At 43.9% G+C, this 27,452-nt stretch overlaps 1 protein-coding gene across 4 annotated transcripts in view; it reads right to left on the bottom strand.

The window, feature by feature from the left end:
- The window catches only part of herc1 (HECT and RLD domain containing E3 ubiquitin protein ligase family member 1), a 251,209-nt gene that overhangs the window by 83,875 nt on the left and 139,882 nt on the right, over nt 1–27,452 (bottom strand). For all 4 annotated transcript variants that reach the window (XM_085972042.1, XM_085972044.1, XM_085972043.1 and 1 more), the window contains exons 30-40: nt 20,751–20,923; nt 19,149–19,304; nt 17,960–18,066; nt 17,210–17,320; nt 15,758–15,934; nt 15,355–15,594; nt 13,375–13,458; nt 8,245–8,759; nt 5,116–5,912; nt 2,566–2,764; nt 1,281–1,441 (exon numbers count right to left, since the gene is read on the bottom strand). In XM_085972042.1, coding sequence (XP_085828168.1) covers nt 1,281–1,441; nt 2,566–2,764; nt 5,116–5,912; nt 8,245–8,759; nt 13,375–13,458; nt 15,355–15,594; nt 15,758–15,934; nt 17,210–17,320; nt 17,960–18,066; nt 19,149–19,304; nt 20,751–20,923 — 2,720 coding nt within the window. The remainder of the gene's footprint in view (nt 1–1,280; nt 1,442–2,565; nt 2,765–5,115; nt 5,913–8,244; nt 8,760–13,374; nt 13,459–15,354; nt 15,595–15,757; nt 15,935–17,209; nt 17,321–17,959; nt 18,067–19,148; nt 19,305–20,750; nt 20,924–27,452) is intronic.

The raw sequence follows: 27,452 nt of genomic DNA, 5'->3' as shown, positions 1-27,452 counted from the left end.
CGGCGATACAGGTCCAAGTCAGGATGGTGTGCGGCTTGGAGGGGAACTTGCAGGTGGTGATGTTCCCATGCGTCTGCTGCCCTTGTCCTTCTAAGTGGTAGAGGTCGCGGGTTTGGGAGGTCGCGGGTTTGGAAGGTGCTGTTGAAGGAGCTTTGGCGAGTTGCTGCAGTGCATCTTGTAGATGGTACACACTGCAGCCACAGTGCGCCGGTGGTGGAGGGAGTGAATGTTGAAGGTGGTGGATGGAGTGCCAATCAAGCAGGCTGCTTTATCCTGAATGGTGTCGAGCTTCTTGAGTGTTGTTGGAGCTGCACTCATCCAGGCAAGTGGAGAGTATTCCATCACACTCCTGACTTGTGCCTTGTAGATGGTGGAAAGGCTTTGGGGAGTCAGGAGGTGAGACACTCGCCGCAGAATTCCCAGCCTCTGGCCTGCTCTTGTAGCCACAGTATTTATATGGCTGGTCCAGTTCAGTTTCTGATCAATGGTAACCCCCAGGATGTTGATAGTGGGGGATTCAGCGATGGCAATGCCATTGAATGTCAAGGGGAGATGGTTAGAGTCTCGCTTGTTGGAGATGGTCATTGCCTGGCACTTGTGTGGTGCGAATGTTACTTGCCACTTGTCAGCCCAAGTCTGAATGTTGTCCAGGTCTTGCTGCATATGGACACGGACTGAGTCAGTATCTGACGAGTCTCGAATGGTGCTGAACAGTGTGCAATCATCAGCGAACATCCCCACTTCTGACCTTATGATGGAGGGAAGGTCATTGATGAAACAGCTGAAGATGGTTGGGCCTAGGACACTGCCCTGAGGAACTCCTGCAGTGATGTCATGTGATTGAGATGAATGACCTCCAACAACCACAGCCAACTTCCTTTGTGCTAGGTATGATTCCAACCAATGGAGAGTTTTCTCCTTGATTCCCATTGACAATATTACTACCGCAAGGTTTCCTTCGCCACCCCCCCCTCCACCCACAACATGTTCACTTGTGTGTGGAGATTGAACAAATATTAATCAACTAATATTTTCCAACTACATCTGTTTGAAAAGTAACAGTCATCTATTACTTGCTTCAGTTTGTCTAATAAAAGTATATGAGGTATTAAATTGTTTTTATGCAATTCACTTCACTACTTTGGAAGAAAGATGATGTCCTGATGTCTTGTCAAAGACTGTGGATGCAACCCATGGAAGTTTGGGAATTGACAGCTGATGAAACAAAACAAAACGAAGCCAAGCCTCTATTCAAGTACCGTACTCATTCGTTTCAGTACCTGCTCGGTTTGTTGGTCGGGTGGGCTGGGAGTCAGGTGAAGTGAGACTCTGTCGTCTACCCACCTCTTCTGAAGGCGAGGTTGGTAAGGAAGAAACAGGTGGGGTCTGTGCCCGTCGAGTGGGCAGTAATGTGGTAGTTGGATAACTGGAGAACATTTGGCTGATGGAGACAATATTACAGGTTACTTTCTTCCACAATATTGATCAGAGGAGCAATATTAACACTCAAAAGAATTGCCAAAAACGTGACCCTCTTGCACTGGCCTAATCTTTCACCCTCCATCTTTAAAATATCACTCATCGCTGCAGCAGACTTTCAGCACTTGCTCACATTCCATCATATCATGAAACATTTTCTTTACTAGGCGAGGCCAGATTTAATTTTCGTTGCACCTTTCAATTTGGTTTAATTGCTAGAAGTTAAAGCTCGTAACAGGATAGCATTTTACAGCCATACATAAAGGCACTCACCATCTAACAAGGGCGACTTAGTAATGGCTTCCAAATAAATTATCTTTGAACATTTTTTTGGTTTCAGAAACAATTAAACACAATGGCCTAGAAATTCAGCGGGGTTAGCGCCCAATTAGAGGCGTTAGAGGGCCTTGCGCCGGAATTATAGCCGCGATCGAAATTGCGTTGGGCCCTACCATCGGCGTTAGCCGGTAGCGCTGCGCCGGCACCGATGACGTCATCGGTGTGCGCAGCGTCCCGGTTGCCGTGGTAACGCGGCCGGACGCCCAAATTCAGTTGCGGCCGCCTCGCCCGTGGCAGCCGCAACCAACGATTGTTCAACGGGATGTTGCAGCACGTAGCGCCGGCGCATTAAGGTGGAGCGGCGGCCGGCCGCTTTCCCGGCGGCCGCCTGCCTGCACCTCCCTCCCCGGACTCCTCCACCACCACCCCCCCGCGGCACTGATGTGTGTGGCCCGCGAGCCCGGCACTTCTCCGAGGTGCCGGGCTCATTTGTCGGGCGAATCGACCGGTCAGCGGTCGGCTGCAGGCAGCTCCTCCTTAACAGAAGGAGGAGGCCTGCAGTACCCCAGCCTGCCGTGCCGCAGCGGGGGATTAGCGCCGCAAACCTGCATTCAGCGCCCATAGCGAGGCGCTGAAACCCTCCATTAGCGCCCGCAGCCGTCTGGGCGCGGGGCAGCTGAATTTTTGGCGGGCGCGGCAATTATCGCGGGCGCAAAATTTCAGGCGCAAAAGCCCTGGCGGAGGCAAACCTAATTTCTAGGCCAATGTGTTTTTCTCACATAGTCAGGGGGGTGTGACAGCACATACCGCAGGAGGCTGAGTGGCATTACACTTGGTGATTCAGAGGCAGGCACAGTCTCGGTGTCAGTGACAGGAGTGGTAGCAGTGGTGGTGTCCTCCAGAGAGCTGCTCATGAACGAAGTGGTGCTGGAGGCAGAAGGGCTGGTAGTAACGGGTGTTTGTGCCTGCATGGCAGCATCCATTTCTTCAGGCTGCTGGACGACATCTGCCAGGAATTTACAAAAACGGTCATAAATTAATAAACCGCAACTTATATCACAGCCAAACATTTGCTTCCAATTAAAACGCAATATCCATGACCTGTGCAAATAAAGCAGATTCCTTTACATGAATAATGGAACAGACTTAACTATATAAACCTAGGCAACTTGCATACAACCTAGGAAGGTAGCGTGGGTAGTTGAATATAAGGTTAAAAGTACATATATTGGAATCCAGTTTGAAAGCAATAGATAGGGCAAAAATTTATTAGAGCACCTCATTGTTTCTGAGAGATTACCAGTCATTTCCACTGCTGCCAGGACTTTGTACAACATTTAGGCAGTAAAATCACATTACACAAATTCAAGTGTAGAGCTTCAGATAACTTGCTGCAGGATAGTGCATTGCATCAAACTACATGCCCCAGCGATAAGTTAAGATTGACAGAACAGTTGCTCATAAGCAAAACTGAACCACAGATAAGCAGGCATTTACATGGGGGATATTTTCCTCTGTGCCCAGAGCAAAAAAGTCAAGTGCGAGCATGAAGCAGGTATTCCTCCATATACTCACTCCAACCCCGTCTTTAACTATTAATGAACGAGAGAGAAATAGACCTGATAATTATTCCTTTTACTGGCGAGCTAATTCACTTTTGAAATGAACAACAGCTTTAATTAATTGTGGATTTCCTGATCTTCTAATGTTGAGCCCCATGCTCATATCATGGGAGAGTGTCTTCTAATCAAAAACATCTGGCAGGGGAAAGTCTGACAAAAACCCGTAGGTCCAAGAAAAAGCAACATCATCATCTTCTCCCTTCACTACAAAAAAAGGGAATGCACATCAACAACAAACACTCTCACGGGCCTCCAACCAGCATTAGCATGGAGAGAGGATTGGTTAACGGGCAGAAAACGGAGAATAGGAATAAACGGGTCATTTTCGGGTTGGTTGGCTGTAACTAGCGGGGTGCTGCAAGGATCAGTGCTTGGGCCTCAGCTATATTATGCTCTATATTAATGACTTAGATGAGGGGACTGAGTGTAATGTATCCAAGTTTGCTGACGATACAAAGTTAGGTGGGAAAGTAAGCTGTGAGGAGAACACAGAGATAGACAGGTTAAGCGAGTGGTCCAGTACATGGTAGATGGAGTATAATGTGCAAAAATATAAAGTTATCCACTTTGGTGGGAAAAATAGAAAAGCAGAGTATTTTTTAAAATGGTGAGAGATTGGGAAATGCTGGTGTTCAGAGGGACCTGGGTGTCCTTGTACACGAATCACTGAAAGTTAACATGCTGGTACAGCAAGCAATTAGGAAAGCAAATTGTATGTTAGCCTTTATTAGAAAGGGATTGGAGTGTAAGAGTAATTAAGTCTTACTACAATTATATAGGGCCTTGGCGAGACCACACCTGGAGTACAGTTTTGGTCTCCTTACCTAAGGAAGGATATACTTGCCTTAGAGGTGGTGCAACGAAGGTTCACTAGACTGATTCCTGGGATGAGGGGATTGTCCTATGAGGAGAGATTGAGTAGACTAGGCCTATATTCCCTAGAGTATAGAAGAAAGAGAGGTGATCTCATTGAAACATATAAAATTCTTAAGGGGCTCGACAGGGTAGATGCAGGGAGGATGTTTCCCCTGGCTGGAGAGTCTAGAACCAGGGGTCACAGTCTGAGAATAAGGGGTCAGCCATTTAGGACTGAGATGAGGAGAAATTTCTTCACTCAGAGGGTGGTGAATCTTTGGAATTCTCTACCCCAGAGGGCTGTGGAGGCTCAGTCGTTGAGTATATTCAAGACAGAGATCGATGGATTTTTGGATACTAAGGAATTCAAGGGATATGGGGATAGTGCGGGAAGGTGGAGTTGAGGTAGGAGATCAGCCATGATCTTATTGAATGGCAGAGCAGGCTTGAATGGCCTACTCCTATTTCTTATGTTGTTAACAGCAGCCTGAGAATATGCTGTTCTCCTGTTCTCAGTTTGTACATTATTTTTTTTTTTTTTTTAAGGTGTAGGGAGACTTGAAGAGGCAACAGAAATGTAAGTTACAAATTTAAAAGGGGGGAAAAATAAAGAACACACCTGCAGAATTCTTCAATGAAGCACCTCAATCAAACGGACTAACTCCTGTACTGTAGTACTGTGCTGTACTTCCATGCATGTATGACAATGTAATTGTACTGTTTATCAGACTTTAATTAGTTCAGCATGGAAAATGTACCACTATGACAATCAGATATCTGAATTATCCACTTATCCAAACGGGGGGTTTCCTCGACCCATCAGACAAGCAGTGCCTGGCTACATAACCATTAACATCTTGACACTCAGAAATAGCCATACCTGGTTTAGCTTTGCCACCAAATTGATCGTCCAGCAGCGAGTTCACGATAAGTTTATATATCATGGCCTGTGCACGCTCGAGATCCGACAGCCCCAACGCTCTCTTAATCGGCGAGCGCATGACGGCCCGCTTCACCATGTGGCGCATCAGAAACTGGAGTGCAGCTCTCATTTCCACATCGTCCTGAATAACCGGTGAGCCAGCACAATCGGAATTGTGGCCACTCTCAGATAAAACTTTCGGGATCAGCAACAGCTCTGCATACTTGCTACAGCTAAGCAGAGCACTAAGTGTCTTCATAGCACCAAGATACAGGTAAGACAACTGAACTGCTCGGATTTCCGACTGAACTAAGTCATGATTTCTAAGTACATGCTCGTGCAGCTTTCGTTTTCCCTCTAACAGATGGTGTTGAGAATCTAAACTGAGATGCACAGAGTCCATAGTGAAAGTTGAAATGTCATTTTCTGATCGAGAACTGGAAGTGCCACCTTGCATAAAACCTTTAGTCTCCTCAGATGATTGTGTTCCCACTCGCTGATCAATGGTTTCTTTAGTGAGATCTGCCTCGGGTTTCTGCTCCACCTCGGCTTTGTCTTCCGATTCATGCCTGTGCTTTTTTTCATGCCTTCTTGCACTCTGTTTGGCCCCATCTTCATGAATGCCGGTTAGGTAGGTGAGGTCGAGCAGCAGAGAAGCGGTCAACCCACGGAATCGCGACACATCAAAAGGCAGTGGGTCGCAAGGCTCCAAGTTGTAGAGTGGTGTGTCACTGGGTGACCAAGAAGTTGGGAAGCTTTAATCAAATTCAGAACGACACAGGAAAAAGCAAGTGAGGGATAGACAGGAGGAATGTACACAAGACTACGCTGTTACAGAAGAATAAGTACATGGATGCAGAAAGGCATGAAGTTTATGAATTAACAAGACTAGTGTAAAAATAAAAAAAGATCAAATTCACTTGTTAGAGGAGACACAAAGATAAATGGGCAACTTCCTTCTAACAGTTTTATAATCTTAAACTCAATCATCTTTAAATCAAATACACATTTATGGCACAAGCAAGCAAGCCTTTCAAAGGCCCATTAATCTCACAACTTCTTTGATCGTAACCTAGCTAACAGTGAATTTACAGTTATATCTAAGAAAAGCAATTATAAGAATATGGCAATTAAAATTAGGAAAATTATCAAATGTTAATTAGCGATCAATATCCACACAAAGTTAAATTAGAAACGTGAGCAATCCTTGTAAAGGTCTACGCCACCTCAATAATGTTTAAATTGCACTACATAATAGAAATACCCAGATGCAAATGTTAAGCCCTGAGGAACAAGAAGTTACTGAGAAGTTTGATCTAAACATCTTGGGGGAAAAATTCAGTATCGCCCCATTTGGGGCACCATTACTGGCGGTGCGCAAAGTTTAGCGCCTGGCGCTAATTATCGCCTCCAACAGCAAACTTGGCTTTTATCGCCCCTGGAGGTGATTGGAGCGCTAAATCAGGCGCTTCACACCTGTCTTAAGGCGCAAAGGCCGAGGAGCGAGGCGCTACCTCAGAGCGCTGGCGAAGCAAGGAAGGGCAAATCAAAATGAACCTGCAAAGTGCTGGTCAGTACCCAAAACTGCTTCACACAGCATTGAATCTCTCCAGAAGTCTCTCTCTCTCTCTCTCAGAATGCGTGGTGCAAAAATGTCACAGACAAAAAAAGGGCAGGACTCGGTCGCCTTTAAATAGCGCTCCCCTAGTCCCTTTCTGACAGCAGAACGCTCCCCTCAACCTGTCGTTGCTAGTGGCAGACGGTAAGGCAGGGGGCGGCACTCAATATACGGTCCGGGGCAGGAGATCGTGGCGGTAGTGTTTAGCGCCGCCGCAAAACATAGAAACATAGAAGATAGGAGCAGGAGTAGGCCATTCGGCCCTTCGAGCCTGCTCCGCCATTCAACGAGATCATGGCTGATCATCCAAACCCTAGCACCCGGTCCCTACACCGACAGTCATCCCACCCAAGCCCTATCACTGTAACCCCACGTATTTAATCCCCCCTAACACTAAGGGCCAATTTTTTTTATTTTTATCATAGCCAATCAACCTACCCCGCACATCTTTGGACAAAATGTCTAGTTAATTTCGCGAGCGGCACAAACATCGCCGCGCCCGGGCGCTAGTTGCTTTGCGCCCCACTTGGCACCCTCTTAAGGTGCTAGCGGGAGGCGCAACAAACTGAATTCCCTCCCTAGATTTCAAGGAAGCAACTGCATAAACTAACTGAACCTACCTACCTCCTAAAGCAATTTTATTTTTGTAACACTGGAACAGCGCAATGAGCTAGACTTCCCATATTTGTATATCGAATGATGGACTGCAAATCAGCTATCAAATTCACAATTTGAAATGAAGGGACGTCTATTCTGTATTGTTCCATTGCTGTAATAATGGGTTTTGTTAACAGGGAACATTTGAAAAACAATCACTATTTGTGACAATATTGAAACAAAAAATTTTCATTTACACAGAAATTGTAATAAAGTCATGCCTTTGTTCAAGTTTAAAAAACTAATTCATAGCCATGAGTGGCCATTCAAAAGACAAATTTAAAAGTACAGCTTGAAAAAAAAATCAGCCACAGAGCTACACGTGACTAGCGGCATCATAAATTTACATCTTGTGAATATGTATATAAAAATATATTTTTTTGTATAGTTTTATTATGGAGTTAATTCACTGTTCCCACATTCTCCAGCAAGAGCCACACTTGAAGGAAGATGAGGCTAAAACAGTAGCACGGATTCTCTAACCTGCACTCTCTTCAAATGTGGCTCACTACCGAATATGTTCTTATATACACACACCCCCAAAAATATCTATTATGAATACTCTACATCATTAAAAATCTATATTATTAAAAAGTATGGCATTTCCATACCACTTCCTGTCACACGCTGTTGCTAACACCTCCGTTGTTATAAAGCAGCATCTCCTCTGACTCACCGTGGACAACACTACAGGAGAACTAATAACATATACACATGCACAGTAGATAGAAAGTGGCATGGACATATACACTATAAATACTAGTAACCAAAACCAATTAGTCAACTCGACTGAAGACATAGAATGTACTTACCTTATCGTTATTTCTGCATCGTCCCACTGCACCTTGGCTGAAGTGCTCCCTTCCTTGACTACACCTAAAAGAGTAGCATGTCTTCCAGTCTGCTTGTGAATGCACCTCCCTCCAACTCGAAGACCTGTATCCACACCACCGATTACTGCCAGCACAGGCCACACCTCAGTGCACAGGGTCCGCAGCTGGATTTCCGTGAGCTCTGCCAAACCATGCTTGCTGTGCTTGCCTTTTTCCTCCTCCTTACTCTCTTCTTTCATTTCATGTTCCTCTCTGCTTTGCACAGAGCGACTCTTCTTCAATTTCTGGCTAGCTTCTTTAACGCAAGATTTGACTTTCTGCAAACGATCCATCATATTTTTGTTTATACAGTGCGTCCACTTGTCTGAACGATGCAGAATACGGATCAGTTGGATAGTGGCCTCTGCAAGCACAGTAGCTACAGGACTACATATAGGATCGCCAGGCAGTAGGTCCCTAGGCGTGCCCCGCATCTGCATTTCACAGATTTTAACCTAGAAGCAAAAAAGAGTTATTAGATTTGTTGATACATGAGGGAGAGAGATACCCGAGCCTAGTGACAGTCGAGAGAGAGAGAAAATTACAGATCACCCGAGCCTAGTGACAGTCGAGAGAGAAAATTACAGATCACCCGAGCCTAGTGACAGTCGAGAGATACCCGAGCCTAGTGACAGTCGAGAGAGAAAATTACAGATCACCCGAGCCTAGTGACAGTCGAGAGATACCCGAGCCTAGTGACAGTCGAGAGAGAAAATTACAGATCACCCAAGCCTAGTGACAGTCGAGAGATACCCGAGCTTAGTGACAGTCGAGAGATACCCGAGCCTAGTGACAGTCGAGAGAGAAAATTACAGATCACCCGAGCCTAGTGACAGTCAAGAGAGAGAGATACCCGAGCCTAGTGACAGTCGAGAGAGAGAGATACCCGAGCCTAGTGACAGTCGAGAGAGAGAGATACCCGAGCCTAGTGACAGTCGAGAGAGAGAGAAAATTACAGATCACCCGAGCCTAGTGACAGTCGAGAGAGATACCCGAGCCTAGTGACAGTCGAGAGAGAAAATTACAGATCACCCGAGCAACAGCCAGTGTTCAAGACGAAGTAAGGCCATGGGATGTTTATAGTAGCGCCATACTATAAACATCCCATTACATACTATTGCAACCTATTCAAAAGGGTGCGGATGTACTTATGTTGTAGAGAAGTGTAAACTTGTGTGTGTATGAATCGGCTGAAGGACAGTGCATCGACTGGAGACTACCAAATAAGGCGAGGCTATTGCGGGTTTGATGAGGAGACCAGTGTATAAAGCAGCAGCTTTGGGGTAAGCGTTAGAAGAGAGGCATGTACAAGGATGAGCACAGCCTAAGATCAAATCTGCTGACAAAACCCTGCTTGTAAATTGCATTATACTCGGAAGAAATGATACTCTGCTTTTAGATTTTTTTCAAGTTAAAGTAGAAAAAAATAAAGCAATTATAACCATAAGACTGAATTCGTTGCTACTCAAGTGAACGATGGAAGATTGTTTAAAACAAGATTCAAACAGAATTGAAACAAAACACACGTTCAATTCAAAAACGAACAACATTTTTTATGACTTTTTATATTGCTGATGGAACCTTTCCAATAGCTTCTTCAAAGGTAACAAGCGCCAGCAACATGCCTTCATATCTACATAAAGTCACGCATCTGGTGCTCCCGGGTCCACTAAATCTCAGGCAACACTCTTTCCTATGTGCAAATTTCTTGTTCACACTTAGTTCATTGCTATTTTATGAATAGGAGATTTCGCCCAATGACAAATCCAACAGAACCTACCAATGAATAAGTTACAAAATAGAGACTAGAAAACCTTTGAAAGATTTGTTTAGTCTGCAGACTGATAATGCAATACTAGCAAGGAAGAGCCCCCAGACTTTCAACTGCTGCAGAAGAACTACTGCTGTTTGATGCTCCAGGGCATCCGCCCCACAGAAAAACAGTCAACAGTGCCTGGCAGGAAGTGGCATTCCCCTCCGCCCCCAAAAACCAGCCACAACTGACAGTTCCTTGAAGAAGCCACCACTGAGCATCACTCACCCCACCATTTTACAACAGCCAATGTGCCAGAAACTAGCTGGACCAGCCGCTGTAGCAGTGGATGTAGCAGAACCTGCAAAAAGGACCGTCTCAACCAGGCACACAAAGGTAGGGTCCACCTCAATTCCAAAACACTCAGATATATATATCCACACACTATACACTGCCACCTAGGAGATGAACCAAAGTAAAATAAAACATGGAGTACACATCTACTGATCACTCTTGGGGAAATAAATCAGTCGAATTTTATTTCAACTTTGTTTAGAAACGTTCTTACTGCTGGTGCAGATTACAGTAGCAGTAGATGCATAAAAGGCTCCCTGGTAATTGTATGATTCACGAGTTGCGCAGAGAGCTGGCGAGATATGCACCATCTTCTTTTCTGGCCCCCACATGCCTGAGCAGGACCAGTGCGAATGATCCTGCCAGTCAGAAAACTTACCCAGAGCGTGAGAAATGTAGCGAGGCAGACACAGGAGATCAAGTACTGTATGCAGATGCTCAAAGGGAGCTGGATGTCCTTGTACATGAGTCACTGAAAGTGAATGTGCAGGTGCAGGAAGTCATTAGGAAGGCAAATGGTATGCTGGCCTTCATTACAAGAGGATTTGAGTACAGGAGTAAAGAAGTCTTACTCCAATTATACAGGGCCTTGGTGAGACCATACCTGGAGTACTGTGTACAATTTTGGTCTCCTTACCTAAGGAAGGATATACTTGCCATAGAGGGAGTGCAACAAAGGTTCACGAGAATGATTCCTGGGATGGCGGGACTGTCGTATGAGAAGAGATTGAGTAAAATAGGCCTGTATTCTCTTGAATTCAGAAGAATGAGGGGGGATCTCATTGAAGCATACAAAATTATTACAGGGCTTGATAGGATGTTACCCATGGCTGGGGAGTCTAGAACCAGGGGCCACAGCCTCAAGATAAATGGTAGGCCATTCAGGACTGAGATGAGAAGAAATTTCTTCACACAGATGGTGGTGAATCTTTGGAATTCTCTGCCCCAGAGGGCTGTGGAGGCTCAGTCATTGGGTATATTCAAAACAGAAGTCGATAGATTTCTGACTAGTAAGGGCATCAAGGGATATGGCGATAGGGCCAGTGAATGGAGTTGAGGCAGAAGATCAGCCACGATCTTATTGAATGGTGGAGCAGGCTCGAGGGGCCGAATGGCCTACTCCTGCTCCTATTTCTTATGTTCTTACAATTAGGGAAACTGAACTGGTAGCAAAGAATTACCAAAATTCCTAGGCAGTTACAGCAGGACACTTCTTGTAGTCCAAGGCCGGAATTTTGCCTACCCCAGCAGGTCTGGTGCGGGCGGTGTCTGTGGGGGGTCGCGACCCCACTGCTGGCTCCACCCCGCTGTTGAAAATGAACTTACCTTAATGGGGCCTATTAAGCCCACCCAGCGAGTTACCCGGTCCAATTAGATGGAGCGGGTCTGGTGTCGTAATTCATGACGCGTTTTCAGCCGGGATATTTAAAGGGACCGTGGCCACATTAGATTGGACGTTTTATCTAACATAGTGCTGTCAGTGCTCTACTGCACTGGAGTGCTGCAAACACCCACAATGACCACACAGAGGCAGAGGGCTGCACCCAGGATCTCCGATGACTCCCTCCCTATGCTTAGGGAGGCAGTCAGAGCATGCAGGGAGGTCGTCTTCCCTTCCAATGGGCAGAAGAGACCACTCCAGGAGACCAAAACAGCCCGGTTGCAGATTATAGAGGAGGTCACAAGCAGGGATGTGGTCAGGAGGACCTGGGTGCAATGCCACAAACGTTTCAATGATCTCATTAGATCAGGAAAAGTTAGTACAAAGTCACACTCAACCTCATCCTGCTGTGCCTCACATCACATCCCCATGACTCTGCCTTCCCTACCCTACTCCTACACATCCTTACTCACACTAACATACCTTGCACTCCACCCATCCCTCTCTCTCGATCAATATTATCAATCCCTATCTCACACTCACCCTAGTGCAATAATACCAACTAACAACACAGAATGGTAGCCACTTGGGTGTTTTATCCAATGTTTATGTAAAGTTTCTGTTAATGTGGTGTCACACATAAAAATCTTTATTTTCAACACTTTCCGGTCTTGGACAGATTTATGTGCACCTTTGGAAGTGGCTTAGGTGAGTTGCAGTGAATGGTGAGACATAGCGGTACCCCCCACAATGGTGATGAGTGTGAAAGAAATGGCTTGATCATTGTAGGGATGCTTTATGGTGTTGCTGTGGGGTGATGCCAACCTGGCGCATCATGTGGCAGCCATATGGGTGTACAGCGTAAAGTTAACTATCCCTGGCCTCCCGGGCAGCAATGTGCTCAGGTGCTGATGCCCTGTGTCTTGTGCAGCATGAGGTGATTGTGGAGAAGGTTGGTGTTGTTGTTGGTGCTGCTGGTGTTGGGGCTCATCGTGGTCCGATTCTGAGAACAAAGGTGTGACAGTATAAACGGCACACGTGTTGATGGAATAGATGGCAGGTGAAGTACAGATGACAGAAGCATTCGGTAATGGTGAGTGTTTTTCCAATGAGGGGACACTGGATGGAGACTTTGCTGGAAAGACTTGCAGCCTGCAGAATCTGTGCTGGAAATGGATTGAGCAACAACTTCTGCCTGAGGAGAGTGATCATCTGTTAGGTGGGAGCTTTTACATTAAATCATTTGCTCCAACTATAACAAAAGCAAAATGCTGCTGGAAATCTGAAATAAAAACAGAAAATGCTGTAAACACTCAGCAAGTCAGGCAGCATCTGTTGTGTGAGAGAGAGAGAGAGAGAGAGAGAGAGAGAGAGAGAGAGAGAGAGAGAGAGAGGGAGAGGAAAACAGAGCTTACGCTTCAGCAATGTCACTGACTTTGGTCATAGCACTCAATATAAAAGCAACTTGAAATATTCTGTTTCGTGGTAGAACCCTTCGATCATTCTAAAAATGCAGCATATCCTCCGACTCGTTGTGAGCAACCCCACAGGAGATCTACCAGTGTATAAACAATTTCTTTACCTTTTCACCAGGGTTGCTGCTATAGAACATTACACAAGGGTATAATTCAGTTGCATCCACATCTTCAAAAGCTAGTTTGGGCTCCTAGAAGGAAGATAATATATTTAGAATAGAATACTAACTAAATGGATATATCTTAATCATCAATGAAAACAGCAAAATTACTGTGAACTTTTTCCCCAAGCAATCTCCAGTGGAGCTACAATTAGACAGGCGCACAGTGAATAGTTAAATGGCAGTAAATGTCTAAACTGAGATTTACCGCAAGACAGAAAATCAGCATAAAAATTACCAATGGTCGGAAAATTGCTTGAAATTTTCTTTACTTTGGTATTAAACATTCAAGTGTGCCCAGGGAGCTGCAGTCGCACGAAGTGCTGGCAGAGAATCATGTCCTCAGTGTTGTAGCCCTTTCTCCAACCAGCATTCCCTGAAAGCACAGCTCCCTGCTCTTGGTTTTCGTTCCAATTCTCATCTCTTTAATTCTTTATATTTCAAAAATATTGCACTTTAAAATAAATGTCGTGTCTCAATTGATCATTCATTCCCATGGTGGCCAACTGCAAGAAAGCCCAATACCACATTAATACTTGGAACTGACAGATAACCAAGTGCTCATCGTCTCGATGCTCCCCCTTCAACATAAACGTCTCATCTGCTCCACTATCCACGGACACTGGCCCGTATTTTCCGATCCACCCATAGGGACACCAGAAATGCCGGTTTCAGGCATGCGAAGCGCATGCGCTGAAAACTGGCTTTTCCGATCTGTCAACAATCCTCTTGACAGATCGGAGGCCTGCCCTGGAGAAGGGCCTCTACGGTGGGGGGGAAAGAGTTCTGCTTTCTGCAGAACCTCCGCCCACTGAAATCACTTAAAAATCTTACGCCTGGTAAAAGCAGGTATAAGGCCTGCTTGTACCAGCATAAGAGTTTAAAAAAAGTAAAACAAATTATTTTCCACTCATTTATAATTTAAAACTACTTAAAAAAGTTTATTTTTAGCACCGTAAAAAACTAATATTTTTTCAAAAAATTAAATTTTTGTTTAAAATATTTAATTTAATGTAATTTTAACTCAGTTTAAAAACGTGATGGTTTAAAAAAAAATTATTTAATGTTTTGATGTCTTTTTTCAGTGATCCCCATTCATACTTTTGACAGAAGTATGAAGGGGGATTCCCTTCTCTCATTGGCTCGCCTGGTCCACAAAGGGTTTCGACCTGAAACGTTGACTATTTCGCTCCACGGATGTTGCCTGGCCTGCTGAGTTTTTCCAGCATTTTCTGTTATTATGCCTCCTTCCAAGTTGGGCCTAGAACATACTCGTCAAGGAAATTCTCCTGAACACATTTCAGAAATTCCTCCCCCTCCTTTCCCTTTACCCTAGCATTATCCCAATCGATATTTGGGTAATTAAAGTCCCCCAATATCACCACTCTATAGCTCTTGCATATCTCTGCGATTTCCCTGTAGATTTGCTCCTCTACAACCCTCTCACTATTTGGAGGCCTATAGAATACTCCCAATAGTGTGATCATACCCTTTTTGCTCCTCAACTCTAACCAAGTGGATTCTGTCCTTGTCCCCTCAAGAACATCCTCCCTTTCCAACACTACAAAGTCTTCCTTAATCAGCACTGCCACCTCACCTCCCTTTTTCTTTCTCTATCTTTTCTGAACACCTTGTACCCGTGAATATCAAGTGCCCAGTCCTCACCGTTTTTAAGCCACGTTTCCGTTATTGCTACATCATCATATTGCCAGACGGCTAATTGTGCTCGTAGCTCACCAACCTTACTCACACTTTGTGCATTTACGTACATGCATTCTAAAACCATTTTTGAATTTTTCGTAGTCTTTCTTGGTCTGCTCCTATCTCCTATGCATGGATATTGGAGAATGTCTACACTAAATTGCTTTTATTGGTATAATTTTGTTATGGGGTTTACATACACAAAGAGCATTTCGATTGGTTTACCTCTCCATTTTTCCCAAATGAGATGGTCCTAGCTTCCAGATCCAACACACATGTTATGTAGTCTCCTTGAGTGAAGCTAAAGAGAGTCAGTGTCTGTTCACCATTGTGGTACAGATTACCACTGTAAGCTCTGTACAGCCACATATCTGAGGTAGTCCGATGGTTGAAATCATGCACAGGCCAGCGAGATACTCCAACACAGGTGCCCTCATTACCTCGATTTTCTTTTACTATATAGAACTAAGAAGCAAATGTTTTTAAGTATTTGTATGATATTCTTGAAACATTCAAACAAAAAGACAGTTTGTTAAACTGGATCAAGTTTAAATGGAGACTCCGAATTCAAAACTATCTGCTCTTAATTCAAATGTTTTACATATTCTGCATTTAATTATAGATATACCTTCCACTGATAGCATCCAGAAGCGATTCCAGTTGATGCTAAACCATAGCCCTTTCCACCACTACCATGGGTCAGAACCTGTCCATTCTCCACCACACAGCACTGGGTTTTCTCAGGATCAAAGGACACCTCCTGGATCGGAAGATTTTCATCTTCTTCTTCTACTTCTCCCTGCTTCTATCGTAGTTGCAACAAAAAATCATAAAACAAGTCTGCCACAGTAAAATACAATTGTACATTATACATCATTTCCTGGCCATTGAATTTCACAATGTAAAGCTTTTTTTTGTACAACAGGTTCACACAATTCAAGCCATATCAACATGTAGGACAGGGGGCAGGGGTTAAATTCTTAAAAATGGGAAACAACCCCCAACCTGGCTCAAATGCTCCGACTTCCGGTCTAACAGGGGCCGTTTTGTGGTCTCCCTTTCTCCACCCCCACAGTCTTCCCTCCCCCTCACAGTCTCTTTCCCTCAAGCCTCCTCTCACCGCCCCCCCCCCCCCCGCGCCATCTCGCGGTCTCCCTTTCTCACCCCCTCCACAGTATCCCTTTCTTCCCTCCCACAATTTGAGCCCTCCCCACAACGACCCTCGATATTCGATTGCCTTGCTCCAGCGCCAGGCAGCCAATCAGCCATCAATCTGTCTGGCTATCGAGCGGCAATTGAAGTTAAAAAATTCAAATGAGGACCTGCCGTTAAATTCGGCAGGGCCTCCGCGTTTCCCGTATTTCCTGGCCAGTGATAGTCGCCCCTGTTCCCTGTTGGGGCTGTAGTGCCCAACTCTTAGGAGGTTGAAGTTGACATCCAAGTGGATTGTAAAATGCTTACAATTAGTTCAATAATTGTTTACCCATGTAACTCTAAACATATATGGAGGCCCTTGATTTTCTGATAATGTTTCCACATTGGTTTTGTGTTACTTCTATGCCTTCTTCTATTCCCTCTATTTTCCTAAATTATTCCTGCCCTCTCTAGTTTCCCCCTAAACTCCATACTACTTGCTGACTATTCTCGGGTTTCAGTATATGCTGCCAATTCACAATCTAAGCTGACGCTTCACTGCAGTACTGCACTCTCCGATGTATCGTCCTCCTTTAATGCTCTTTTATACCCAGCCATTAGATGGTGTGTATGAGCAGCATAGATTCAACATTCTTTCCTCCAAATCTCTCAATTTAGAATCTCAGAATTGTAGCACACAGATCACTCATTCAGCCCATCACACCCATACCAGCTCAGAGAGCTATCCATTTAGTCCCATTTCCTTTGCCCTTTCGCCACATTTACTTCCTTAACGTGCTCCTAATTTTCCATGGGATGGTTTTCATTATGAAATCTAGTCTCATTTCTGCCATCCAATTGATTTGAAAACACACCAATAATTTGATAGGCTAGAAGGCAAGCACCACTATATTTCATAATCATTAAAATATACAGGTCGCGGTACCTGTAATTTCATCTCTTGCTCTTTCTCCTTGACTTGAATGGTATGTTTGGCCTGAGCAATTGGGGCCTCCCACATGCAGTCAGAGATGAGCAGGAAGAGGTGCTCCACAACCTAGAACCACAAAACAAAGTAGGCGATAGACAGGACATGTGCACACGGCAAACAGTAGCTGAAATTTAGCTAATCCAGCATACCGAATAAGTCTTCCTGTAATTAAACACTAAGCAAATTTGTCTATCGGCAATATTAACAGATTTTTGCTGTTATTGATCAGACAGCTTTAAGTACAAGTGGATTTATCATCTTTCAGTACAGGTGCACTATCCCTTATCCGAAACCCTTGGGACCAGATGTTTTTCGGAATTCGGAATTTTTCGGATTTCAGAATGGTATTCAGAATCAGTATGTAACACCCTAGCGGGGGTCTGGGCAGCACCCCGTAAGCAAACACATCAATATTTCTGCAGCGAACCTTATGAATATTCACACTGAGTGGGATAAATAAAGACTATAAATAGTATTACAGTTTATTTGTACAGTAATAATTTGGTAAATTAAATAGTGGGATAAATATAGACCATAAATACTCTAGTTACGCTCCACGAAAAAACTTTCGGTTTTCAGAGGTTTTCGAATTGCGGATAAGGGATAGTCTACCTGTACTTGAAATCTTGTAATATGTGCAACAGACGCATTTAGAACAAATTTTGTTACTACTATAAGGAGAATTCCTAAAAGCAATTTCTTTACCTGTATCATTTGATCGTCTTCTACACTTGACTCGCAGGCAGGCAACACTGCTTCCAGAACGTGAAGGGCAAGCAGTCTGGTTCTCAGGTTCCCAACCAGTGGCACACCTGCCCAACAAAATACAATACTGCCATCAGATATCCCCGCAGAGTATTATGATTGGCTAGTGTGAAGAAACACGCATCACTTTTGTAGGATGAGGCTTATCGAGCAATACAATTGAATGGCGAGTTACTGTTCAGTCGGAGCGCACAATGGTTTCTTCACATTGACTGACTATCACCAATAACCCAAACTATTTTTTTTTTTTTTTTTTGAGAGGGCATAAGTAAAAGTAGAGAGAGTTTCTTTGTTGAAAAACGTCACCACCTTGTGGCAGAAAGGCAGACAATAAAAAGGTTAAAAAAATTCTGGGGTGAATGGCTTCTAGTTTGTGGCCTACGTTGTAGGGTTTTTGTCATTGTTCAAATGCAGACACCTGCCACAGACTGAAGAGTAAACCCAGGCTGACAAAAAGGAAAAACACTCATTACAAAAGATGCTACTCAAGAACATAAAATCATTTTTAGGAACAGGGAAAAGATTTTTGTTAAAGATTCTGGCAATACCTTTAATATATTAAAAGCAGTACATCAATGTGCCTAGCTGTCACACTCCAGACGTCTCGTTGAAAGGTGCAGAACAATCTTTAAATGTTTTTGCACTGAAACCTGAAACTAACATTCCAATCTGCAAAGCTCCCTGACCAAGCAGCAGTTAACCTCAGTCGTCTCAAACTGTGTCGAATTTGGAGCAATTAGACTTCCTAGCCAAAGGGACAAGTCCCCATAAAATCAGCTTCACCTTTGTGGCAGAATAGTAGTGTGTGTACTACATGGTATAATACTCCTGTAATTATAGAACAGTGTATCGTCCGATTTACCATTTCTTTAAAAAAAAGTCCCATGTCTGGCATACATGCGTCATACACCAGGTGCATTTTGTTATGGATAAAAAACCTTTAAAAAATTGATCTGCAGATTAAAACGTGCAAGCAATTACAAGCCTCCATTTGATCTAGCAGTTACAATTACCTCCATTGCTACAGAGTACTGGAGTAGCCCAGACTATTTGCTAAACTTCTCAAAATACATTATCACACCACACATTAATTCAATTCTTCAGGAGTTTTGTCAGAGGAGTTCCGTACCGGAAAAATATTTTTGAGCAGCAATATTAAGTAGCACTTCAGTCCATTTAGGCGAGGCCATTTTTGACTGAATAGCTTTTGAGGAAACAACTCTCCGCAGGAAAACAAGAAAATCCCCCAGCTGCAGCTCTGCTGTGTGCTGCTTTCGAAGAATAGCTGAAAAACAAAACAGAGATTTCAGTTAAATAACACTTATTTGATATGGGGAAAGAGCAGAGAAATGGGATTACAGTAAATAACTCCACTGAAGAATTAGTGCCAGCCCAGGCAATGAAAAGCCAAATGGCTTTCGCTTGTAGTCTATGAATTTATGAATTAATTTCAACATTATCTTAATTAATATTCTCCCCAAGTGTCAGTCGTGGCTCAGTGGGTAGCACTCTCACCCGAGTCAGAAGGTTGTGGGTTCAAGTCCAATGTTTCCTCCAATTATTTTTTGGGCTGCACAGCCCATTCAAAATTCCGCGCCGCGGTGAGCCAGCTGCGCGGGAGCTCCAGAAGGGAACCTTGTTCAAGTCCCACTCCAGAGACTTGAGCACAAAAATGTAGGCTGACACTCCAATGCAGTGCTGCACTGTCGGAGGTGCAGACTTTCGGTTCAGATGCTAAACCGAGGCCCCGTCTGCGCTCTCTCAGGTGGACGTAAAAGATCCCATGGCACTATTTCGAAGCAGAGCAGATGTCCTGGCCAAAATGTATCCCTCAATCAACATAACAAACACAGATTATCGGATTATCTCCTCATTGCTGTTTGTGGGAGCTTGCTGTGCGCAATTGACTGCCGTGTTTCCTACATTACAACAGTGACTACACTTCAAAAGTACCTCATTAGCTTTTAAGCGCTTTGGGACGTCCTGAGGTCGTGAAAGGCGCTAAACAAGTGCAAGTCTTCCTTTTTTTTAAATTTGGTACAAAACAGAAGTCATCGTAATTTTTAAAATTCTTATTGAAGGGAACAAATCTGTAAGCATAGCTATCACACAGTTGCAGGGAACAACCCATCTGTGCTTTAATCCCAGCTGGCTGGCTGAAGGAGAAATTGAACACTACAGAGGCAGGGCTTACCCTAGAATCCACAGAATTAATCAAAACCACTTTACTGGCACGGTGGAATCTGGGAAAGCTCCACCTCCACAGCATTCTTGTTGCTTTCTCTCAAGCAAGCAAAAAAAAAACAGTGGAGCCAAAAGTTACAGATATAGTGCTGCCAAGAGATTGCAATCAGACAGGCCCGCTAGATGTACCGGGAGGTTTCACTAACGCTCTGGATTTTGGGAGAATCTCTACATAGCAGTCATTTTTTTTATTGCAGTCTCCACACACAGAAGCAGCTTTACAGCCTCTAGGTAAGATCTCACCAAACATAGGAGAGCTAGTGGGACAGCTGAAAGGCATCAAGGTCTTGGGTCATTTCAGGGCCATGATGTCAGAAGGCAGCTCTAGCACCACGGGACAGAAAAATCGCGTGTCGGATCACATCCAATCAGAGTACTGGAATTGGCCCATTGGCTGCACAATGAGAACTGCTGCCCTGGAGGCTCCCCTGCTTTAAACCCGACAATTTTTTAAATACATGATGCTAGATTAGATATGTTTCCTTACCTCTAAAATCTTTGGTATCCTCCGTTTCACCAGTCTCATCTAATTTGTTGTCTCCATCTCCATGCAAGGGTGTCAGCTGCACTCCGGCCTGTGACAGTAGGTTCTTCAGTTGACTGCACAGCAGGTCTAATAGAGACTGAACAACCTTAGGGCTCAGCTTGTCTGCATAGGTTCTGTAAGAATAAAGCACAAAAAAAAACAGGTAAACGTCAACTGCTGGATACGAAGTTATTTGGATGTTCAATTGGTAATCACACTGCTCAGTGCAATACAGAGTCATACCATCAAGGCAGTCCTGGGTTCAATCTGCAGTCAGAGTTAATTTTCAAATACTTTGGTAAAATGCTACAGGTTGTGATCTGGGAAGGGGTGGGGGGGAGGGCAGGGGGAAGAGAAGAGAAGTAAAATATCCACGGTGCTACTCCTGATCTCTAGCTGGATAGATGCACATGTATCTGTTGAGTGAGGAACTGGATTGGATTTGGCTACGTTGCCCTCTCTCCCAACAGGTTACAGAGCCTCTAAACATCGAGTACAGGAACAAGGATGTCTTGCTGCAGTTGTACAGGGCCTTGGTGAGACCACACCTGGAGTATTGTGTGCAGTTTTGGTCGCCTTATTTGAGGAAGGATGTTCTTGCCATGGAGGGAGTTCAGCGAAGATTCACCAGGCTGATACCTGGGATGGCAGGAATGACGTATGAGGAGAGATTGGGTCGATTGGGCTTGTACTCGCTGGAGTTTAGAAGAATGAGAGGGGATCTCATTGAAACTTATAAAATTCTAACAGGACTAGACAGACTAGATGCAGGAAGGATGTTCCCGATGGCCGGGGAGTCCAGAACCAGGGGTCACAGTCTAAGGATAAGGGGTAAGCCATTTAGGACAGAGATGAGGAGGAATTTCTTCACCCAGAGAGTGGTGAACCTGTGGAATTCTCTGCCACAGAAGGCAGTTGAGGCCAATTCATTAAATATATTCAAGAAGGAGTTGGATATATTTCTTAAGGCTTAAGGGATATGGGGAGAAGGCAGGGACAGGGTACTGAGTTTGGATGATCAGCGATGATCTCATTGAATGGCGGAGCAGGCTCGAGGGGCCGAATGGCCTGCTCCTGCTCCTATCTTCTATGTTTCTATGTTTCACTGTCTAAGATCACACTTAGAGTACCCAACTGGGAAAAGCACTGGAGAATAGCTGGCATCAGTGGAACTGTATCTCAATACAAATCAGGATACAATGCGATTGGAAAGGAGAGAAAAGTGACGAGAAGATTATTTGTGCAGATGAACTGCAAAGACCTCTTCTTGAATGGGGGATTATATAAACGCACTTGGCACAACAGCCAGTGGAAATACAATGCCATAATGTGTCAGGGTCTCTGAATTCAGGTTTGATTCAACATGGGATTATCACAAATTTGCAGATGACACCAAGCTTGGGGGCAGAGGCTGCTGTGAAATAGGAGTCACAAGGAAGCTCGACAGGCTTTGCACTTGGGCTGACTAATGGCAAATTTAATTGAAATGGATAAATTGCAAGGTGCTGTAAACTGGAAATAAACATAGGAGGTAAATGCACTCCATGGTGGGATTGAGCTTGCTAAAAGAGGGAGGTTAAAACAGAGCTAGAGTTAGCTTGCCATGTCTAAACAATAAGAGGTAGCAACAAAACAAAACAAATAGGATGCTGAATTAATCAGTTGTGTTAAAATACCCAGAGATCATGCTGAAGCTGACTGTGCCCTGATCAGGCTGCACCTGAACTGCTGGGTACAGTCCAGCTCACCACAATAAAAGGGGTCTATTTAGATCCTAGAAACAGTGCAAAGGCGAGCAAGAGTGGGAGGCTAAATTTACAGGGATAGAAAGAATAAACTAGCAGGTTTGCTAATGCTTTATGTTAAAGAGGACTTATTGTTAAAGGAGTGTTATGATGACACCAGGTCAAGAGGAGACATTAGATCTGAAATGTTATACTGAAATAATGGATATATGGGTTTTGGGGGGGGGGGGGGGGGAGGAAAGAGGAGAGACTTCATTTTACCAGGAATAAATTGAGAGGATTTTAACAGGAAAGTAAACATGCTCTGACCATTATGGACTGTTACATTACCCAAATGATTAAGGAAACTACAAGGGGAAAGACGACTTTAGTCTAGATACCATGTGATAACCAGGAAATAGTGACCACATGATGATAGAGTTTAGCATTAGACTCACTCTGTGCTCCACAAATTCTCAATATTCTGAAAGTGGATTTTGAAGAAATAAGATTGAGCTGAGGAGATAGATTGGACCAGAATTTTAGAAGGGGCAGGGAGAGGGATTACAGATGAAAAAGGGGATACCAGGAATACACTAGTAAATGCAAAGTACCCACATACCATTGGGAAAGAAGTGTCGTAGAAAAAAGGGAGACTGATGGGGGGGCGAGGGAAGTACTGCAGGAGTAAGGACACAAAACAGCTCTCATCAAGTCCAAAGTCACACATAGATCAAAGCACAGGAATGAGTCGAAGAACAAGGTGAGGGAGTATAAGAAACCAGTCAGAAGAGCCAAAATAGAAAAGGAGACTGAAATTGCTGGGAAGATTATGTGAAAGGGTTTTATAAATATATGTGTTACAAACAGGCATGTAGGGGACATTACATCAAGTGTTCAAAGAATTGCAAGTATTCTAAAATAATTCTGTATCTGTGATCAGGTGGAAACCTCAGGCAGCCTTCCTACTGTTTGGTAGAATTTCTATGGCGGTATTCTTCCAAGAAATATAGACACAAGTGACAAAGACATGATGGAGAGGCTGAAGGCACTCAAGCCAGTCAAGGCCTAGGGTTCAGACAGATCCCATCTTATGGCACTTAAGGAAGAAGCTAATGAAATGGCCATGTTCTAGCAGGTGTCTTTAGGTAATTTTTGGAGATGGAGACTGCGCATGAAGATTGGAAAAAAGTGGAAAAATCACACCCATCTATAAAGAGACAAAGGGATAGCCAAGGGAATGATAGGCGAGTCAGCTTGACATCCATTGTCAGTAAAGTACCAGACAGCTTTCCGAAGGAATGATGAAGCAACTGAAGAAAAATATGACCACAAGAGGGAAACAGCATGGCTTGATGGGAGGGAACAGGATCAAAACTCAGACAATTCCAAACTGGGAGAGACTACAAACAACTGGGCACAGGCTGATTAAATACAGCAATGCCTGGATAGATTGGGGAGCTAGGCCTAGGAGTGACAGATGTCATTTCATGTAGACAAATGACAAGTGACAAGATTGGGAAAGGATAATAAAACCGTGGCAATATATGGCAAGCGGTATTATTCTAAGGGACACAAGAAAGGCGTTTGGGGGTACTGGTCGATAGATTGCTGAAGCCATCAGCACAGTGTGGCAGCAGTAAAAACAGCAAATAGGATCTTGGGTTATATAACCAGAGGAATAGAGCACAATTCTCAGGAAGTGATTCCAAATCTGTATAGAGTGCTGGTCTGACCCCATCTGAAGTACTGCGTACAATTAATAGAAAGACATCTAGGCATTGCGGATGTTGTAGCAAAGGGCAGCTTAACTGATTAGGTACGTCAGTTATAAGGAGAATCTACAGATGTTAGGAATGTTTACACTGACGAGAAGGTTTATGGTGACCTTAAAGTATTCAAAATCCTAAAGGGTATAGTAGACATCAATAAACATCAATATGCTCAACGTAGTCACAGATTCTACAAAAGTGCATAGCTTCATCAAACTTAGAAAAGAGACACTGAAAAGATGGTTTATATTTAACTATTTATGTAGAAGGTGGTAAATGTGTGGAATGGACAATTAAGGGAAGGAGTGAGTGCTGACTACATCAGCAAATTCAAGGGCAAGTTGGATAAGTACCTGGCAAAAAATTGAGAGAGAGAAATGAGGTATCGTAGGATACATTTCCTAAACACAGACTGGCCAAATGGACCATATTAGTTTCTAGTCCTGTACATTCACATGTCCCTATGAGGCTGATGTACAGTGTCAAAGAGAAGAGCTAGAAGGACTTAGAGCTTGAACTTGCCCACCTTGAAAAGAACCGTCTCAGAGGTTACCTTCTAGGGGTATACAACATACTTGTGTATGAGATGCTTAACATCTCAGAATAAACCAGAAACAATACTTTCATATATGGCAGGGCAGACAAGTGAGGACTGGCTTAGGTTTCACAAGGTCAAATGGCAGGAATATTTATTTAAAGGGCAATCAGAAACTGGAACATGTTGTCAGGAAGGACGGTTGAGGCCAGGACGTTAGACTCATTTAAGAACAGCTAAATATAGTAATGGGAAGACGTGAAGGTTGGTTATTCTGTAATGATGAAATCAAACAGATTGAAGGGCCTTCTTCATTCAAACCTATTGTGACTACATTGAAAGCTAGAAATACAAGAGCAGATTTTCCTGTCCTTCCCAGCACTAGACAAGAGCAGGAAACTTAGTGTGCTGCTCCTATCCAGTCCCAAGATCCCATGTTTTCCTGTTCCAGGCCCATGTACGAGGCCCAGGGTCACCCCCACTCCCCCATCGCACACCCACCCCTAGAAGGGCTGAGCACTGGTGGAAGGGGCAGCAGGTCTGGGCCAATCTGCAGGCCTCTCAGGCGTATAGCTAGGGGCTTCAGGCATTGGGGCCATCTAGTTACTGATGGAGGTCGTAAGGCAGAAGGTCCCGACCAGACTTCAGGATTCTGCGGGGTGGAATTTGAAAAGTTAGGAAGAGGTTGATTTTTACATCTGTTGCCTGGCCCTGGGACCCTCATGGACCCTCCTGGTGAACAATGCTGGACTGAACTTTCCTGAATGCAGTGCTGGAGCAGACCATGGAATCCTTTGTAGTAGTCTTGGGTGAGTCAGTTGATTCCAACAAATTTTTCTTCTTCCTAAATGGTGCTGGATAAAGCACCGACAGGTAAGATGGTACCAGAGACAAGGGACAAAGACAGGCCATTGACAGCTCAAGATGGTGGAACAGATGGTAGGCTTTGGATTTTCAGGTGATGTTTCTCTCAAAGATCATAGATGGCCTCTGATGGGGGTTTTACCAGTTAGAGATGAGAAGTCAAAGTAAACTTGGGATACAAAGGTGCTATGTTTAAAGGGAAAAATTTCAGATACCCGTCATGCCCTTCAAGGTAACAAAATGGTTGACACCAAATCTGGAGATGGAACCAAAGCAAAAATACACATGGCCTGAGGAACATTCTTCCTGATGATAAATACATTGACGATCGGAGGGCATGATCCACTCACACTTGCCAAGTACAGGAAACTTTCTGGTATCCGGCACTGACCTGGTGCCGTTAGATCAAAGCTGTCGTATAAAACAACTCCAATGTTAAAACAGAGAGCTTTTCAGCTCCGTGTGAATCAACAAACCCTGTTGCTTAGCAACAGCTTCAAAAAGTTAAAAAAAACTTATAGAAAAGCGGCTCCTGAATTTTGCCGGTAGATAGAGCTTTCCGGACTTTGAACCTGCGGTTAAACGAAAGTTTCCTGTATGAGGAAATCTCATGGCCAATGTTCCGGCTAAGGTATGACATTTAAAACACTTGAAAGGGAGATTATAACTCTTGTGACATATGATGGAAGTACTGGTTTAATCCAGTGATTGGCTAAGGGCACCTGGTAATGAAGAACAAGCCTTACTATAGATCTAATACGGCAATGACATGAGTACCTGGTGTGGAGACAAAAATTGTGGGAAAATATTCAATTTCCCAGTACTGAAACTGGTCACTTTGATAAGCACATTCCAGTTCTGACGAAGGGTCATCGACCTGAAACGTTAACTCTGTTTCTCTCTCCACAGATGCTGCCTGACCTGCTGGGTATTTCCAGCATTTTCTGTTTTTATTTCAGATTTCCAGCATCTGCAGTATTTTGCTTTTGTTCTAGTTGCTTCTGATCGTGAGCCAGAAATTTACAAGCAACTCCCAATCGGCAAACCTCTTTCACCAACAATTAACTTCGAAGTTGCTGATTTACAGCAAGTCTTTGAGGTATGGTCCTCTTAAACAAAGTTTCACCTCAACAGCAGAATTATGTATTGTGCAATATATGGTACAATACTCCGGCCATTATAAAACAATGCATCCTCGAACTTACGGTGAGCAATGCCATTAGTGGGTCCTTAAATGTTTCACAGCTAATGCATTCAAATTACAAACAGCATCACGGGGGCAATTATAACCCCTGCCTCACCCCCGGCGAGAACAGGGCTTGTCGGATTGGAGAGCCGTTTCACAGTACACCTGATTTTACACTCCACTGATTACAATGGAGTAAAATCAGACAGGGTGTTAAATCGGCAGCCTACCCGATCCAGTCAGTATCCTGGCGGGAAGATCAGGTTAAAGTTACCCCTCACATATTTGCAGCAATATATTTCAGGTTATTCTCGATAAAGATGGGTAAATTGTTACTCAATGCTGCTGAAATGATCTTTGTGGCTCTGCAAACTTCACGTGTACAGTATATATAGTACAATCACCGTTCCACACTATGTTGCTCACCTACCTTCATATAGATACCATTCCTGCTTTAACACCAACTGCATTTTAGCTAACTAAACCCCATTCCGCTGCTTTTAATGTAAATGTATCTATCAGAATTACACAGTACAGTACTTGGTTTTTACGAAACCAAGTATTCAGGAAAATAAATTAAAA

Source organism: Somniosus microcephalus, chromosome 32 (genome assembly GCF_052327205.1).
Source record: "Somniosus microcephalus isolate GS21.2 chromosome 32, FLI_Smic_1.0, whole genome shotgun sequence".
Taxonomy (NCBI): domain Eukaryota; kingdom Metazoa; phylum Chordata; class Chondrichthyes; order Squaliformes; family Somniosidae; genus Somniosus; species Somniosus microcephalus.
The sequence above is the reverse complement of the archived record's forward strand: the minus strand, read 5'-3'. Positions and strand labels throughout refer to the sequence as shown.